Source organism: Sus scrofa, chromosome 1, assembly GCF_054392235.1.
Source record: "Sus scrofa isolate SSC_HxYL_T2T_F1_AM1 chromosome 1, Sscrofa_HxYL_maternal_Yorkshire_Landrace_v2.0, whole genome shotgun sequence".
NCBI classification, from domain to species: Eukaryota; Metazoa; Chordata; class Mammalia; order Artiodactyla; family Suidae; genus Sus; species Sus scrofa.
In genome coordinates this window covers 199,508,362-199,525,192 of record NC_139383.1, presented here as the reverse complement: position 1 = coordinate 199,525,192, position 16,831 = coordinate 199,508,362, and the positions used below count along the sequence as shown (strand labels likewise).

General features: G+C 37.9%; 1 protein-coding gene across 3 annotated transcripts in view; it reads left to right on the top strand.

Moving 5' to 3' along the window:
• RTN1 (reticulon 1) overlaps positions 1-7,085 on the top strand; it is a 224,843-nt gene extending 217,758 nt beyond the window's left edge. For 2 of the 3 annotated variants that reach the window (NM_001244640.2, NM_001244641.2), the window contains 4 exon segments: positions 653-722; positions 1,234-1,280; positions 1,366-1,424; positions 6,213-7,085. In NM_001244640.2, the coding sequence (NP_001231569.2) occupies positions 653-722; positions 1,234-1,280; positions 1,366-1,424; positions 6,213-6,255 (219 nt within the window). In that variant the 3' untranslated portion in view covers positions 6,256-7,085. 3 annotated transcript variants of the gene reach the window in all.
• The last annotated feature ends 9,746 nt before the right edge of the window (positions 7,086-16,831 follow it).

Sequence of the window (16,831 nt, the reverse complement as noted above, 5' to 3'; positions counted from 1 at the left end):
GCAGGGAAATTGTAATTACTCACCATAGGGCTTTTAAGGTGAAATTTCTCTTTATGATATCATTATATTATAATATAAAAATTGTGAACTAGAATGGGGATCGGCAAACCTTATCTACAAAGAGCCATATAGTAAATATTTTAGGCTTTATAGGTTACACAGACTCTGTTTCAGCTACTCAACTTTGCTATTATAGCAGGAAAGGAGCCAAAGACAATACATAAACGAATGACTGTGGCTATGTGCTAATGAAACATTGTTTGTGAACACTGAAAATTGAATTTCAAATCATTTTCACATATCATGAAATTTCACATATTATTCTTGTTTTGATTTTTTTCAACCACTGCAAAATGTAAAATCCATTCTTAACTCATGGGCCCATACAAAAACAAGCCAATGGCCAGTTTGCTTACCTCTACCCCAGATTATTATTTCACTGAGTCCCTCAAATCTTACAACAAAGAGGTCCAAAACGTTCTGAGAAAAGTAAAGATTAGATCATCTTTCTGTGAAGAGCTTTAAATGCTGTTATATTTCCCATTGAAATCGTGATGTAGTTTGCCTCAAATTTTAATATAAAGAAGTCAATGAAATGAGACTTCTCTGTCATGATGGTGTTAGAAGCTCTGATCATCATTTCATTCTTTAGTTTGCAGTCCTGATGTGGCTCCTAACCTATGTTGGCGCTCTCTTCAATGGCCTGACCCTGCTGCTCATGGGTGAGGACAGATAAGTGTGTTATGTCTCCCTTCATAAACTCTGAGAACATAAAGCTTCCTAGGCTGTTAGCTTGGTTGGATGGACTCCTAATAACAAATACCAGATTCTCGGAGTACAGAGCCTTTCCCTGACCATCATAGTTCAATTAAAGGGCACACTATATATGACACAATAATAATGAATTTCTTAATCTCAAGGTTTTTTTTCTTTAACCATAATTGGCTTATTTGGCTTCAAATATATATATCTGCTTCAGTGGCAATTATGTATAGAAATTCATATTCCTCATAGGAGGGCATTCCCTCCGTCCAGGAATAATGACTTTAACATCTGTGAAGGTCTTAGCCATATTTTTGTTTTCCTCATGGACTAGCCCTGCCATCTTTTAGCTAGGATGCTGACTACTGTAGACAATGTTGTGATATTATATAACTATATAACTTGCATCTATAAGTTTATTCTTACTGATGGCTCTCAGAATTTTAATACTATATTTGTTTTTCATCCCAGCTGTAGTTTCAATGTTTACTCTACCTGTAGTGTATGTTAAGCACCAGGTAAGTTCTATGCGGTATTAGTCATTCTTGTTAAATTTTGACCTTGTTAACTTTGGATGTGCTCATGATTTCTTCCTCTTGGTAGGCACAGATTGACCAATATCTGGGACTGGTGAGGACTCACATAAATGCTGTCGTGGCAAAGTAAGTTACATCGTGCAATTCTTAAAAAGGAGAGACATCTGAGTCAGGCATTTGAGTGGATTAGGGAGCAATAATAAGAGGGTAATAAAATAATGGGTTGATTTATGATCATTCACTTATGAGCCATATATTCACACCCTTCCCAAATATATCATTTCAGAAATTAAGTATTAATTTTAAAACTCCCAATTAAACAAAATTTTCAGTGGTTTATTTCAGAGATCATGATGAGTAAGTTTTAATGAATGAATGATATTAAGCTTTACCTGGGGACTGGCTCATGTCCAAGAATAAGATGGGTTGGAGGTAAGAAAGAAGTCTGTTTCAGAAAAGTAAAATTAATTTATAACAGCTTAATTGAAATAAAAACAGCAATTTAACATATTTTCAATATTTTAAACAATAAACATCATTAACTTTAAACCATTGAAATTATTTTTAAAACGTAAAGCTTTTTTTAATCTTTAGAACTTTTGTCACATTTTAAATTACATCATTTCAACTTAACATTAGTGTGCGTTTGCTTATTTTATTAACACCATTCCTTTTTAAACCTGTCTTAAATAAACTCTATTTTATGTCTGCTTTCTATATGAGGAGATAAAGATTCCAGTTATAAGTAGCTACAGTTAATATGATCATTAAACTTAGTAGTTTTCCTTAATCCTTAATTTAGTGTTTTTAGCTGTGTCTTCATCTAAAATGATAGTTTTTATGTTGTCATTATTATTCAATATTTTGTTTTAATCAAAAGCTGACCTAGGCTTCAGCTACAATAAATATCTCAAAAAAGACCAGACTTTTTTTTTTTTTTTTGTCTTTTTAGGGCCACACCCACGGCACATGGAGCCTCCCAGGCCAGGTGTCCAGTTGGAGCTGTAGCCGGTAGCCTATGCCACAACCACAGCAACACTAGGTCTGAGCCGCGTCTGCAACCCACACCACAGCTCACTGCAATGCTGGATTTTTAACCCACTGAGCAAGGCTAGGGATCGAACCCACATCCTCATGGATACTAGTCAGATTCGTTTCCACTGAGCCATGTCAGGAACTCCAAGACTAGACTTCTTTTGACATGAACTCTCTAGTAATCTTAGAGGTATGTGGCTAGACCTAGGTGATGGTCAGAATTAAAGGGAATTATTTTAGATAGTCAAAGTTGTATGAAACAAAACAAACAAATAAAAAAAAAACAAGCACTTAGTGTTCCTCTGCCATTTGATTTGTGTATAATCAGTTACAGTTCTCTCCTGAAATATATAAAGATTTTTGTTTTTTACTACGTATTGCTTATACTCTTTCTTCTTAAATTCATGGTAAATTTGGATCTGTATCAGATCTACAGCACATTTCAAAATGCCTGAAATTATCATTTTAGACACAAATGCAAGTAATACCTAATGAAAAATCAACAAATTGAGGGTAAATATTTATTATTTTGTATTAAGAAATGGCAGCATGGTATACTATAAAACTTGGTGGTTGCCAAAACATGGGGAACTGTTGAAAATATGAATTCCCAGACTCTACATCAGATTTGTGGAATAAGAATGTCTAGGATAAGGGGCCTGTGATCTCTGTTTTAATGAACTCCCTAGGTGACATTTTGGCAGTTAGAACTATCTTCAGAAACTACAGCAAAGAACATCAGAATAGGAGCTTGGAAACTGGATGACAAAAGATCTGGTCCTCAGCTATCCAATATTTAGTTTGGGGATCTGGAACAAATCACATTTTTCATTCGATCGATTGGTTGCTTGCTTCCAAAAAGAGACATACCTGTTATGTTCTAGGCACTGTGTGTAACAGGCACAGAGAATATAAAGTTCAATGAGATGATCCCATCCTAGCAGAGCTCTCAGCCTACAGGTGCAGATAAAACCATAAAGAAATAACTCTAAGACAGCATAAGAATGACGATAGAGTTGTACAAAATTATTAAGGCCAGGGAGATAAGGAAACTGCTGTTCCCACCTGGAGGGAATAATAGAAAGCCCCTACAATGAGAGTCCTTGCTAGCATAGGTGGGTCCTGTTGCCGATTTTTCTGTGTTCTCACATAGCAGAAGTGAAAGGAAAAACTCTCTGGGTTCTCCTACATAGGGCACTAATCCTATTCCTGAAGATTCCACCCTCATGACGTAATCACCTCCCAAAGGCCCCACCTCCCAAAACCAACACATTGGGGGTTAGGTTTCAAATGTGAATTCGAGGGTGGCAGTGGGAGGGTGAGACATTAACATCCATTCTGTAGCAGCCCTGAAGGATGGATAAACACTCATCAGGTGGATGATGAGGGGAAAGACATTGCAAGAAGAAGTAATACAGGTAGAAGCAGAAGCATGAAAATGTAGGACAAGTTCAAGAATCAGTGAGTCAACCAGCATGTATAAAGTTTAAATGAGTAGAAAGGTCAACTAAAAAGGGTCTAGAAAGAGAGACTGAGGTCAAGTATTGACTCCTCTAAGAAGTTACGACTCTGACTCAAAGGAAACAGCCTGTCTTTGATGTTCCTATGCAGAGGGTGATGTAATCAGACTTGAGTTTTGCACAGATTACTATGACAGTCTAGTGGGAGGAGAATTTTAGAGGAAATGTGATCAGCTAAGAGGCTATCAGAATTCAAACAAAAGTGATAAGGCTTAGGCCTGTTAAAATGGAGAGAAAGGAGAGATGGCAGAGAAATATGATGTATGAACATATATGTATACAATGTCGTTGGTTAAATTAAAATTGGAAATCAGAGTTCCCGTCTTGTCTCAGAGGTAACAAACCGAACTAATATCCATGAGGACATGGGTTTGATCCCTGGTCTCGCTCAGTGGGTTAAGGATCTGGTGTTGCCATGAGCTGTGGTATAGGTTGCAGACACCGCTCAGATCCCACGTTGCTATGGTTATGGTGTAGGCCAGCAGCTGCAGCTCCAGTTCGAGCCCTAGCCTGGGAACTTCCATATGCCATGGGTGCATCCCTAAAAAGAAAAAAAAAATAGAAATCAAGGATGTGAAAACAAATGAAAAGTAAACATATTAACCATGAGGACTAATATGGTTTCTGTAATTGAGCTTCATTCATATTTGGCTCTGAGCTTCATGGTAGCCAAGAATAAACAGAGAAACTGGGTAAGTTATATTGTTCTTGTTTATCAAAAAGGAGGAAACAGCAGTTCTTTAAGAGAATGTTTTGCCTAACACTAAATTTTGAAGATTTCTTGGTGGGCTCTAACCCCTAAGGCTCCTTCAGTCTCTGAAATTCTGATTCCATGTTAGAAAAATTACCAAAAGAACTCACACAATTTTAGTTAAACCATTAAAGACATGATCTTTGGAATCAGACAGACTAGTTTGAGTCCATTTCTGGCATTTTTTTTTTTAGCTATATGAGTTCGTCACAAGTGTTATTTGACTCCTTAGGCCTATTTCCTTATCTATATTTTGAAAAGATCGTGTCTGTAAAATACTGTTACAGAGATAGGAAGCACTCAGTTAATATTAGATGATCATGACCATGGTCATCTTCCTCCTACTGCTTAGAGATTGGCAGGTGTGGAGACAGTCCCAGACTGGGTCAGGTGACCTTGGTGCCCTCCCTCCTCTATACTGAGTGGATGGATGACCAGGTCATTTAACCTTTCTATGTCACAATTTTCCAGCTCTAAGCAATAACATCTAATAATGCTTATTAGAGTTTTGAAAGTAAGGGAAAAGGGTGAAAAATTTTACAAGATAAAATAAATATTATAGAGGAAATAAATAAGGTTTAAATAACTGAAAATCTAATAATGAATCTGCCTCAGATGAATACAACTCTCCATGTCCTGGTGAGTTATATTCTAGGATGATAAAATAGCCTGAAATTGGGCAGAAACTGTCTTTATTTTCAAGTGAAAAGAACAGATTCTATAAATCACTTTTGATGAATTGAATGCCTACTCTCAAGCAATTCTAGAATGAATTAGTAAAAATGTAGGTAAATACTCAGATCGTTCTATGATCACTAAACTGAGGGATCATACAGCCTGCTCTAGCCAGCAAGACTTTGGATTTCAGTAGAGTACTTGAAAAGTCTTCTTGGTGTCCTTGAGGAGAAAATGGAAATGGTCCAGGTAATAGCACAATTGGTAGAGTTCTAAAAAGTCGAAATAGCAGATTCTAAGGATGTTTGTTAATGCATCAAATATCTGTCCAGAGTGAGGTGTAATAATGTGACACAGGGCTCTGCTCTTGACTCCATTACTTTCCATCCCAGTACTTCACATGATTATGTGAAGAAATCAGTCAATAAATTGACATCTTTATATGCCTAAAATGCTATAATTTAAGGGATGTGGTGGAGTTCCCATCGTAGCATCCATGAGAACACAGGTTCGATCCCTGGCCTTGCTCAGTGGGTTAAGGATCCAATCTGGCATTGCCGTGAGCTGTGGTCTAGGTGGCAGATGCAGCTTGCATCCCAAGTTGCTTTGGCTGTGGTGTAGGCTGGCAGCTGTAGCTCCGATTCGACCCCTAGCCTGGGAACCTCCATATGTCAAGGGTGTGGCCCTAAAAGAAAAAAAAAAGAAAAGAAAAAGACAAGGGATGTGGCTTCCTTGGGTTATTCATTAGCTAATTTATACTTTCTTATTTTTGCATAGAAATGTATTTATAGACACTCATACCTAAAAATCATCTTTTGGAATATTTAGCTATTTGGTCACTTAGCTAATTAAAGTAACAACACCTAATGATGTCATAAAATGATTTCATTAATAACACTTGTAATTTACTACCTTTTGACATCATCTTTTTAGGATTCAGGCTAAAATCCCAGGCGCTAAAAGGCACGCTGAGTAAATCGATATCCCACCGGGGACTGGACATCAAGAGGAATGTCTGAAGTGGTAACAGCTCTGTCTTACATGTTACTGCAAATTGATTGTTTCTCCCCCCAGTACCATAATCTTAGAGACAAACTTTAAAACAGCTATTTTTAGGCTGTTCCTGTACTCTTAGGATATTTGAGTCACTTGTGTCAAGCACTAAAGTATAGAGAAAAGTGTATTAGATGTGGTTTTTAATTTTGTGTTGCTGAAAAAAAAAGTGCATGATGGCGAGAACCCAAGTTATCTTTCTTTTGTCGGTGTTCTTCTCCTCTCTGCAATGCTTCTGTAGCTTCTCATGTTTCCTGTGGCTAGGCTTTTCTTGCCCAGTGCACTGATGCAGTAGTGGAAATCGCTTATCTGTCTTGGGTTGCTGGTTGGATTAATCTTTAATAACAATATATAGACTTGTAGACTAATGTTTAAGTTTTTCCAACACACACAACATGAAAATAAAAACAAGTCGACCGTACTTAGGATAATCAGTTTTGTATAACTTAAAATAATTAAATAAATGAATAAATCCAAAACAAACATGCAGTACTTTTGTTGTGTGAGACGGATGGACTGATTTACATGTATGGTAACTAAAAAGTACCAGCATGTTAACTTTATTACAATTTGTATTACTTTCTCTGTAGTTCCTAATGGACTTAATTATGGACTCTGGATATTTGCACTTATGTACTTGATACTGAATGCATAAATAAATGTTACTAAATGTAGAAACTTCTCCCTTTCTTCTCATGATCTTACCAGAAAATGCAAAAGCTCTAAGAAATAAAATCTCATGTGGACATGCTGGACCAAGCTCTACTCGTTTCTAAGACCATGTAATCCAGCTCCAACCTGATCCATGGCTCCTCTGTGTTATTAATAGAAATCCCTAAAGATTAGTAAAACTGGGAAACACTTCATATTGTCCTCTGTAAAGTTGATGCAGATAACATAAATAGTTTTTTAAGGCTTGAAAATGATATGAATCCTTCCGTAAACTTCTTATAATAGTATGCAATGCAACACTGGCACAAAGCAATTATAATTGCTATGAACTCACTCAGTAGTTATTTATTGAGCATCTACTCTGTGTCAAGCATGAAGAACAGGGCTCTAAATAATAGAGACAGTAGTTCCTGGCCTCATCAAACTAAGTCTTCTAATGATTCCATATTACTTTTTGCAGAAGTTTAGTTGCCTATATTATGTCACTGTTAAAGGCAAAAGTCAAACATGATGAGATAGAAGTGGATGAAATAAAAATGGAAGAGAAAAGGAATAGTTACTTACATAAAGCTGCCTTTGACCAGTTTGGACTTGGGTTCAATAAGTACTCATGGAGTAACCATTCTGTGCAAAGTGGTGGATGACAACACAGGCAACTACTGGACACTGTGTCAACAGCCGAGATGGAGGGACATGGGCGGCAGCTATATGGAAATTCTCACAAAGTAAAAGGCAGCATGAAATAAGAGCTGCACTATAAGATTAGAGTAACAGAAGGATTCTCAGAGGAAGTAGACTTTGGGGCTCTGGGTTCTGATCTGGCTTTTTCCAGAAGGAGAAGAAACAGTATGAAGAAAGAACATGTACTAAGGTGCTAAGACATGGAAGCACATGGCATATGCAGAGAATAGTGCGTAATACACTGAATTGGGGTATAAAGTGCTTAGGTGGGAATGCAGTACCAAGTAAGGCTGAAAGGGTGGGTCAAGTCCATATTAGGAAGAAACTTGAACGCTAAGGATTTCGTGCTTTTTTAGATGTGAGAGAGTCACAGAGACACACTGAGGGTGCATGATTCTGGAGATTAGACCAATACAGGAGACAAATGTGGCATACCTAACAGCAAATGGTGACAAAAGACAAGGCTTCAACCAAAGCAGCTACAGTGAGAATAGAAAGGAGATATTCTATATCATCCCAGCATGCCTAGTGCCCAAATGTGCACAGAGGAGCCACTAAGAGAGATGATGTGGAGGTGGATGGGACTGGAGTTGGTGACTGACTACGTGTAGAGACCAAGGCTGACCCTGGGAGTGATGCCTCCTTAAATTTTGCACCATAGGCACCTTGCTTGCCCTGCTCCAGCCACAGCTCTGTTGAAGGCTAGCTGATCAGAAGAGTACAATACCATTTTTCAGGTTAGAAAACTCAGAAGGGCTCATCTGGAGAAGGAAGATGATAAGCTTGGTTTGATGCCTGCTGTTTTTTATTGTTACAAGACACAGAAGAGGATGTGTGTGAAGTTTCTTCCAAATATATTTACTGTGTCAAATTAATGTTCTTCAAGGTCTGCATATACAGCATTTTCCTCCCTCCTAGCTGCCTGGAATTCCTTTAATAAGCAGTTGCTTATTCAGAGTATCTAATGAGGAATTCTGTTTGCTGGCAGCAGTGGTGAAGAAAGTTTCCTGAGGAAACTCCAGCCTGACCTAATGATAAGTGTGGATATAGAAATTTAAAAGATGGAACATGGAGTACATATGATCCTGCTTCTACAGGAAGCATCAGTCAAAATGATATTTGAGATGATGGAAATAATGTGAGGACCCAATGAGCAGGTAAGAAGTAGACCAAGAATGGGGCCTTCAGGGACCCAGGATAGGTGAGGTTATCCTGAGAGCTGTGAACAGTAGAAAATTCTTATAGCCTACACATGAGTTAAGCAAGCAGGTGGTGAGTAGGTGAAGAAGTTGTGGTATGTTTTATGGATCATTTTAGGAAAAAGGAAGTAGTGCAGTTGGTATATCCTCTGTTCTTTCCCTACCTGTATCAATTTCCTTGTATTGCCCTAACAAAGTACCAAAAACTGAATGACTTAAAACAATACATTTATTGTCACAGTTCTGGAAGTCCAAAATCAAGGTATCAGCAGGGCCATGCTTTCTCTGATAGCTCCAGGGGAGAATCCTTCCTAGCTTCTTCTGGCCTCTGGTGGTTGCCAGAAGTCTGTGGCATTCCTTGACTTGTAGACATATCACTCCAGGCACAGTATCATCTTCTCCTTGTGTGTCTTCTTCTCTCTGCATCCAAATTTTCCCTTTTTATAAGGATACCAGACATTTTGAAATAGGGCCTCCTAATAACCTCATTTTAACTTGATTGCCTTTGTAAAGACCCTATTTCCAAATAAGGTCATATTTTGAGGCACTGGGGTTTGGGACTTGAACATATCTTTTATCACGGACACAATTTCAACCCATTGGACCCCGCTGAGCCTTATAATGGCTCTCATGTCACTGTGAAGACTTATCCTTCTGTGCAGAGCCCAGACCTGTTTGCTCACTTGTTTCTCACTGTAAGGAATTCCTGCTGAGTGGTGGGACAGCCTGAACAGAGAACTTAAAAATAAAGAGATTGAATTAGTAATCAAAAACTTCCTAATAAAAGCCCAGGACTAGATGGCATCAGGGCTAAATTCCACAAAACATACAAAGAATAATGAATACCAATCCTGACACTTTTCCAAAAAACAAAAAGAATACTTTCAAACTCATTTTATGAGGCCAGCATTACCCTGATACCAAAGCCAGGTAGACACAAGAAAAGAAAACTGCAGGCCAATATCTCTGATGAACATAGATGCAGAGATCCTCAATAAAATAGTAGCAAACTGAATTCAACAGCATCACCCAAAAAATTATGCACCATGACCAAGTAGAATTTATCCCTAGGTTGCAAGTATAGTTTAACATATGCAAATATATCAATGTTATACACCACATTAACAGAATAAAAGATAAAAATCACATGATCCTCTCAGATGCAGAGGAAACATTTGACAAAGATCAACATCCATATATGATAAAAACTCTCATCAAAATAGGAATAAAAGGAAATTTCTTCAACAAAAGAAAAATCATTTATGAAAAGCCCACAGCTAACATTGTAATTGATGGGGGAAACTGAAACCTTTTCCTCTAAAATCTGATACAAGTCAAAGATGCCCACTCTTGCCACTTCTATTTAACATAGAACTGGGAATACTAGCAAGAGTAATCAGACAAGAAAAAGAAATAAAAGTCATCTAAATCAGAAAGGAAGAAGTAAAATCATCTCTCCTTACAGAGGACATGATCCTGTATGCAGAAAACCTGAAAGATTTTACACACACACACAAATTATTAGAACTAAAAAACAAATACAGTTGCAGGATATAAACTCGACATCCAAAAATTGTATTTTTTTTACATCAACAATGATCTATCCAAAAAGGATATCAAGAAACTAATCCCAGGAGTTCCCATTGTGGCGCAGTGGAAACAAATCTGACTAATATCCATGAGGATGTGGGTTTAACCCCTGGTGTTGCTCAGTGGGTTGGGGATCTAGCATTGCTGTGAGCTGTGGTGTAGTTTGCAGATGCAGCTCAGATCCCACATTGCTGTTGCTGTGGCTGTGGCCAGCAGCTGAAGCTCAGATTTGACCCCTAACCTGGGAACTTCCATATGCCACAGCCCTAATAAAAGGGGGGGGGGAAAGAAAGAAAAGAAAAAAAAAGAAAAAACAATTCCATTTGCAATAGCATCAAAAAGAATAAAATATCTAGGAATAAACCAAGGAGGTAAAAGATCTACATACTGAATACTATAAGACATTGATGAAAGAAACTGAAGAAGACAAAAATAAATGAATATTCATGTTCATGGATTGGAAGAATTGATATTGTTAAAATGTACAACTATCCAAAATGATATATAAATTCAGTGTAATCCCTATCAGATTCCAAAGGCATTTTTCACAGAGATAGAAAATGCAATGAAACCACAAACCATGAATATCCTAGGTAGTCATGAGAAAGAAGAACAGAGTTGGAATTATTATCTCTCTGATTTAAAACTATACTATAAAGCTATAGTAATTAAAACAGTATGATAGTGGCATGTAAACAGACACATAGACCAGTGAAACAGAATAGAGAGCCCAGGAGTTCTTGCTGTGGTGTAGTGAGTTAAGAATCTGACTTCAGAGGCTGAGGTCACCATAGAGGTGTGGATTCAATCCCCAGCCCAGTGCAATGGATTAAAGGATCTAGTGTTGCTGTAGCTGCAGCTGCAGCTCAGATTCAGTCCCTGGCCCAGGAACTTCCATATGCAGCCATATAAATAAATAAGGAAGAAAGGAAGAAAAGAAGAAAGGAAAGGAGGAAGAAAGAAAAAGAAAGAAAGAAAGATGAAAAGATAGCTAAAAAAAAAAAAAAAGAAGAAGAAGAATAGAGAGCCTAGAAATAAATCCGTGCATATTTGGTCAACTAATTTTCAACAACAAAAATTGTCTTATCTTTGCATCCTCTGTGTGGGAGAGAACACCCATAATAAGTATATTCCCAACAGAGTGGTACTTTCTTCAGGGACTCATGTATTCTGTCAGGGTATCTGCATAAACTCATTTGGGTACCCAATTCATAGTAGAATTTGTAACTTCCATTGGGAAGAATAATTACTAAACCAATAGCATTTTTTTTTCATGGCCTTTTAGAGTTTGTTTTTTTTTTTTTTTACCAGATAAAGTGCATTTCCTTTTTTTTCCTTTTTTACAAAAATTTACCGTATTTTTATTTTTTGTTCTTTAATTTCTAAATTGGTTATTATATGAAATGTATTTAGCCAGTTAACTAATTCAATAATTTTGCTGCATAATTTATTAGTCAATAAAGTTATTTTGAAGCTATGAAAATGAAACTTCTTAATAATATAGCAGCATTGAGCCAGACACTGTGCCTGGTGGGCTCTTTACAAAACACTTCTTCTAATTTTCAGAATCTCAAAATCCTACATGCTTAATATTTTTATTTTTATTATCCAAATGAGGAAGCTGAATCTCAAGATGTTTAAAAAGCTGACACAAGTTTACACAACTAGTAAGTGGATCATGTTTGTCTGATTTTGAGGCCAAGACCCTTTCCACTGAGAGCACTGTCTTTCCTGTGTTTCTCTGCCCCCTCCCTGTGATCTCTAACTCAGGAGCTATGCTTCAACAAGACTGTTTGATTGCTAGTAAAAACTCACTAAAGTATATTAATTATAAATAGGTATTATTGGAACAACACGATGGTGTTCCAGGACTTACCCATAGGGGTTTGGGTATTTTTCCAAGCATAGTTTTGCTGCTCTGACCTTTGTGGTTTAAGACAGCAGTGCTTCAATCCAGGCATTACCTAACAACCCTGTCATGAATAGTGTCAGAAAAGAAAAGTGCACAAACTTAAAAGAACTCTCTATCACAGCTAATTTTACATACAAATTCATCATGAACCAGAATGTATTCATATTAGAACAGGAGGGGAAAAAAGAGTAATAGTTGGAGCCATGGTGACAATTATTTAACTCCAAAGGCTCATTGATCTAGCAGAATCCAAAGTTCTCATTAAATCATGGTTAAATAAGAGTTACCATTTAAAACTAATTATTAAGCAATAAAAATAAAATTCATTAAGAAGCAACATTTACGTGCAGCTTAATCTGGTGATTCAAAATGTCCTTTAGGGTCTTGTAATAATAGTGGCAAGTAATAATTTTATGAATGTAAATTCTTGTTGTATCAGCAGTGTGAGATCCTAAGAAAGTCGCCTTTTTCCCCAGTATTTTTCTTGTCTACTAAACCTAAACTGCAAGAGGTTTTGAGCTCTATATTTTTAAAAAATTCTGAACATATGAATCTTTCCTATTACATGCAAATTGCTATGCTATGTGCTATAAGAGATTAAAAAACTGAGTAAAATGCAATCCTCATTTTTAAGTTCATAGTACACAGATGACAACAGTAACTAAATATATGGAATTGTTTGTTTTGTTCTAGATATTGTTTTAAACAGTTTCACTGTATCAATTTATTCTCAAGACTACTCTAAATTAATGTCCCATTTACAGATGAGAGTATTGAGGCATAGAGGCTATACAAGTATTTAGTAATAAGACTATCACATGGAAAACTATTAGACCACTCAGTCTATGATAATTACTAACCATGAAAAATTTGAATAAAGTGCTCTAGAGGCTCTAAGATTCTTGGGATCAAGAAAAATTTGTAGATGAGGTAGCTTTTGAGATGAGCTGACAGTACAAGTGTGTTTCAGTAGGCAGGGAAACCACCTGCAGTGTGCAGATTTTGATTCTAAACTGGTTGAATTTGACATTCTGGAAGCACAGGCAGATGAGAATGTTTAGTCCACAAGATTAAATGAAGAGGAGAGGTCAGGCAGGATATACCACCTGAGAGTTATTTGTGTAAATTCAACTCTATTCAAAGGAAGAGTTGAGAGAACCTGAAGAGAGAGATCAAGAATGGAGTCCACACAGCCTGCCCCCTTTTAGCAAACAGGAAAAAAAAAAAGACAAGGAATCCAGGGAAGGAAGAGAAGAAGGAAGAGCAAGAACAAATTAGGAGGTGAGTTTCCAAAGAAGGGTTGGGGAGAGCCAGGCAATTGTGTCAAATACTACAGGGAGAAGGTGTGGGGGGATGGGGCTTGGGAAAAGGCCATGAGAGGATGAGGGGAAGGCAATTTAGAATTCTGGGTGAAGGGATATGTTACAGCCCAGATGTAGACCACACTTTTAAAAAGTTGGGTAATGAAGGGAAGCAGAGAGGTAGGGCAGCAGAAGGGTTTGGGAAAGGCATGTATTTAGTACAGAGATAAGTGGGCATGAGGTTGGAGGAACATGTGGAAGACACAGGAGAGGGAGGAGCTAATTAAGGAAGGAGAAAGGAGGGAATGGGATTGAGAGCTGCCATGGCTTGTATTTTTAATTAAATGAGCTTTGGAAATTCTCAACTACAACCATATGTGGAGGGAGTAGTCCTCCAGTATTATCTGCCATTTGCTAAGTTTGTTAAGGAAAAAAAAAAAGAGAGAGAAAACAGATTTTTTAAAATCAAATGGAGAGTACCTGCCCCAAATCATCTTCATATGAATCATCTAATACACTTTAAAAAAATAAAAATTAACTAAATTGAGAAAAAAATAAGGAAAATAAGAACACTGCTACTTAAAAGATCATGAAGGATAACTTGATCCCCTTGCTGTACAGTGGGAAAATAAAAATAAATAAATAAATAAATAAAAGAGATCATGCATGTTAGAAGAATCTATTAAAATGCTAAGTGTTAACAGTCATCCACTGCTACCTTTCTAAAAGAGGACACTACTTGAAACGTCAGTGACTTCAATTAATAAAAAAAGACATTCTTGCTAAACATGGCATTGGTTGTTTCAGGCTCAATTTAATTTGTGATTACTCTGCTGATGCTCACTTGAAAAAAATCAAAATGCCTGTAATTGATGGTGATATTCTATTCTGTGATAAAATGTTTAGGCAAAAATAAACTGAATTACCTAGCAGCTGCCAGCAGGGAGCAACTTAGACTCAACAGTATTGTGCAACATATTCATATTGCATTCATATTGAGCATCTTATTCAGAACAGTATTGTCTGCAGCATAAAACCAAACTCCTGAGCTTGGAATTCAAGGCTCTTTATAGGGAAATCACAACCTAAATTTCTGGCTGGGCTCCCGCTTTTTATCTCCATTCACCCCATGCCCATTGGGTACACCTCCCTGGCATCCTATACAATCCAGAGCATGCCCTGCTGTCATCCTATACAATCCAGAGCATGCCTTACCCCAGCCCTAAGCCCCTGCCCAGTCACAGAGACACAGGGCAGCTCTAGCATAGCAGACAGTGACCAGTCCTGGAGTTAGGATTGTTTTGCCATTGTCCAACTCTAAGGGCCTGACCCAAGGTTATCCTCCAGGTCTTTAAAACTCTCAGAGAGATTTTCTGAAAATTAGGATAATCATTATAATCACCCTGGAGAGTTATGATAAATATTAAGTAAGGCATGGCAACAGTTACACAATGTGTATTTTCTAAAACCACAACCTGCTTTGTAGGTATGCTTCCAAACCTGTCCTTTGTCCATCTTCAAGGCCATTTTCTTAAAAACGGGGGCCAAATCTTATCCATGTGTTTAATCAAAGCACTGATTAGAGCATTTGGTATGCAACAAAGCTCAATACACACTGACTGGATTCATCAGAGAAAGTGAACTTTTTGGGAAAACAAGAGGAAAGGAGGATATCAGGAAAGAAGACAGCTGACTTCGGATTCCTGCCTCCTCTCTCTCCACTTCCTCCTCATATTACTCTTTCCTCTTTTTGCCTAATCTCTCTCTGACCTCTTTTTCCTTTCCACTAAGAGAATAATAAAAGAATCTGACTCCTTCATGTCTCCCTTCCTCAGAGAGACCTTCCCCAGTATCACATATAGGTCTCTTGAATAAGATCAGTGCCCAGCGCAATGCCCAACACACAACAGGCACACCCTAAACACGTGAACCAGTGAGTCTGATGCCAGCACATATATGGCCACACCTTTCTCCAGTGCCCTGGCACGCATCTTTCTCTGCAGGGATTCAGCCTCAGAACCCTCCCTAATGGAGCACTCCAGGAAGCCACTGCTATCCAGGAGAAACACCACAGGAATAAAACCAGCTTCCCACCTCTGAAACTGCAACTGTTTTGCAGTAATCGTCACTAAGGGTCAAATGACCAAGAGGTTTAAGGAAGGTAAGAGTTGCAGAAAGGACATTAACATTTGTATTTCAGAAATGTTTCTGATTTTCCATTGAGTAGAAGTAAAAGCTGGGAAATAGTATGTGCTCTGTGGTAAGCACACTGTTATTCTGTGTAAGCTTCAGAATGTAAAATCCAATTTTACAGATGTAGAATGGGGATTAAGAGGTTAACTACCTAAGCCAATCTAAGACCACCACAAATGATGCAATTGGTGTTTGTTTTGTCCCAAGAAATTGCTGATGATGGATAAAAACAAGCAGTCAAGAGACCAACTTGAAAAGGAGGCCCCTTATCAGGTGTTGTTACAAACACTGGCATGGGCTGCCTTCCTTGGAGATGCCCTGCTTTGTCTGGCATAACTCCATCTGGGGCAGTAGTCCATCTGTTTGCTTCTCCAACCATCTGGCATTACCTAGGGGACAACTCTTCCTGCCATTTTACCACAAATGATTGTGTAATAGAGTCTCTGTAGCTGAGAATTGCAGCCTGGTCACAAGACAGATACTTTAGAAGCTGTAAGAAGGCCAAGGGGTATGGAATCTTTTTTTAATGTATAACCAGCTTGCAGACCTAGGCATAAAGCCAATATGAAGGTTTAAATGGGAGAGATTCTACTTAGTGGATGAGGATCACAATACCCTTTCTCTTCAATGCTAGAAGCGTCACAGATTCACAACTCCCAGGAAAGGTTCATCTAGCCAGCTGGTTTGGAAGTAATGCTGGAGTTGGCAAATAATTACTTTTGGAGAATGTACATAAGTCTGCCATTCCGTGGGTAAACCTCCAGCTATTCTGAAGCCTCTTCTCTCCTGCCACCTCTACAGAGGCTGGAAATCCAGATACCTACTATCCGAACTCCCTTTCACAGGTGATCTTGTGATCTAGTCCTGCCCATTGAGACATAAAAGGACTAAGACTAGGACTCTGGACAGATTTCTTTCCCTAATGAAATGGACGAGGGGCTTCCATAGGTG